The following is an 808-nucleotide window of genomic DNA, read 5'->3' on the forward strand; positions in this document are numbered from 1 at the left end:
AAAAAAAATAGTTTGAAAATAAACCATAAGCCATATGCAAATACTTTTGATAAAAGCATTGTCATTTTTAAGTAATATTTAGGTTAATACTTTGAAAATATATATTTTTGGCATTTCATAACAGTATTCTTTAACAACTCCTCCTTTTTTGCTTTTAGTGACCATGTATACAATGAAAGTAATGTCTATATTTACCGAGCTTGGTCCAACCCAGAAATTTTCTTGCTGCATGAATTTGACATTTTCATAAACACCTTTGTTTCGTAAGACCTACAACAGATGACAAACTCTTACACACCATATTAAATAGAAGCACAGTGTGACAAAACCAAATACACATGGTTTTACTTACAGAATCAACTGTTTCATGTTGTGAGAAGCCCACAGGTGCAATTCCATAGATGGAAACCGCCAAGATGGTAATCAGCAAATGAACAAAGGTGATCCAGTAAGTGAAGAAAGGCCTGTGGGATGTACAGACACCTATAATTCAGTATCTCAAACTTGCAATTATTGTAAAAAGCACAATGTGCATCTATCCAGAGACCATCTTTATCATGCATATCTCAATGGTTAACATCAAAAAGACTCCCACCCACAATACTGTTGTTAATACCTGTGGTCATTCATGTCTTCTATTTGTTTCTTCACATAGCTGTCAATACGTTTGCGGTATGTGCGGTTAGTCAGTCGGCCCACCATGCCAAGCCCGTAAGGACGCTTCTCCTTGGCAAATAGTTTCTTAACAGGCACAGTAATGCGCTGTCCACGCCGCTGACCGCCCACACTCACCACTTCCTGCCGTAAT

The 808-nt window shown here is 37.6% G+C and overlaps 1 protein-coding gene across 1 annotated transcript; it reads right to left on the reverse strand.

Moving 5' to 3' along the window:
• Nucleotides 1-195: 195 nt before the first annotated feature.
• Nucleotides 196-802, reverse strand: LOC107581001 (inactive rhomboid protein 1-like; the record flags this gene model as incomplete). Its single annotated transcript, XM_016266600.1, has 3 exons — nt 617-802; nt 353-464; nt 196-270 (listed from the first exon to the last, which is right to left on the reverse strand). Coding segments are annotated over exons 1-3 (273 nt in total), but the record flags the coding sequence as incomplete, so codon positions are not given.
• Between the last annotated feature and the right edge of the window lie 6 nt (nt 803-808).

Source organism: Sinocyclocheilus grahami, unplaced genomic scaffold (genome assembly GCF_001515645.1).
Source record: "Sinocyclocheilus grahami isolate Dianchi unplaced genomic scaffold, SAMN03320097.WGS_v1.1 scaffold61670.1, whole genome shotgun sequence".
Taxonomy (NCBI): Eukaryota; Metazoa; Chordata; class Actinopteri; order Cypriniformes; family Cyprinidae; genus Sinocyclocheilus; species Sinocyclocheilus grahami.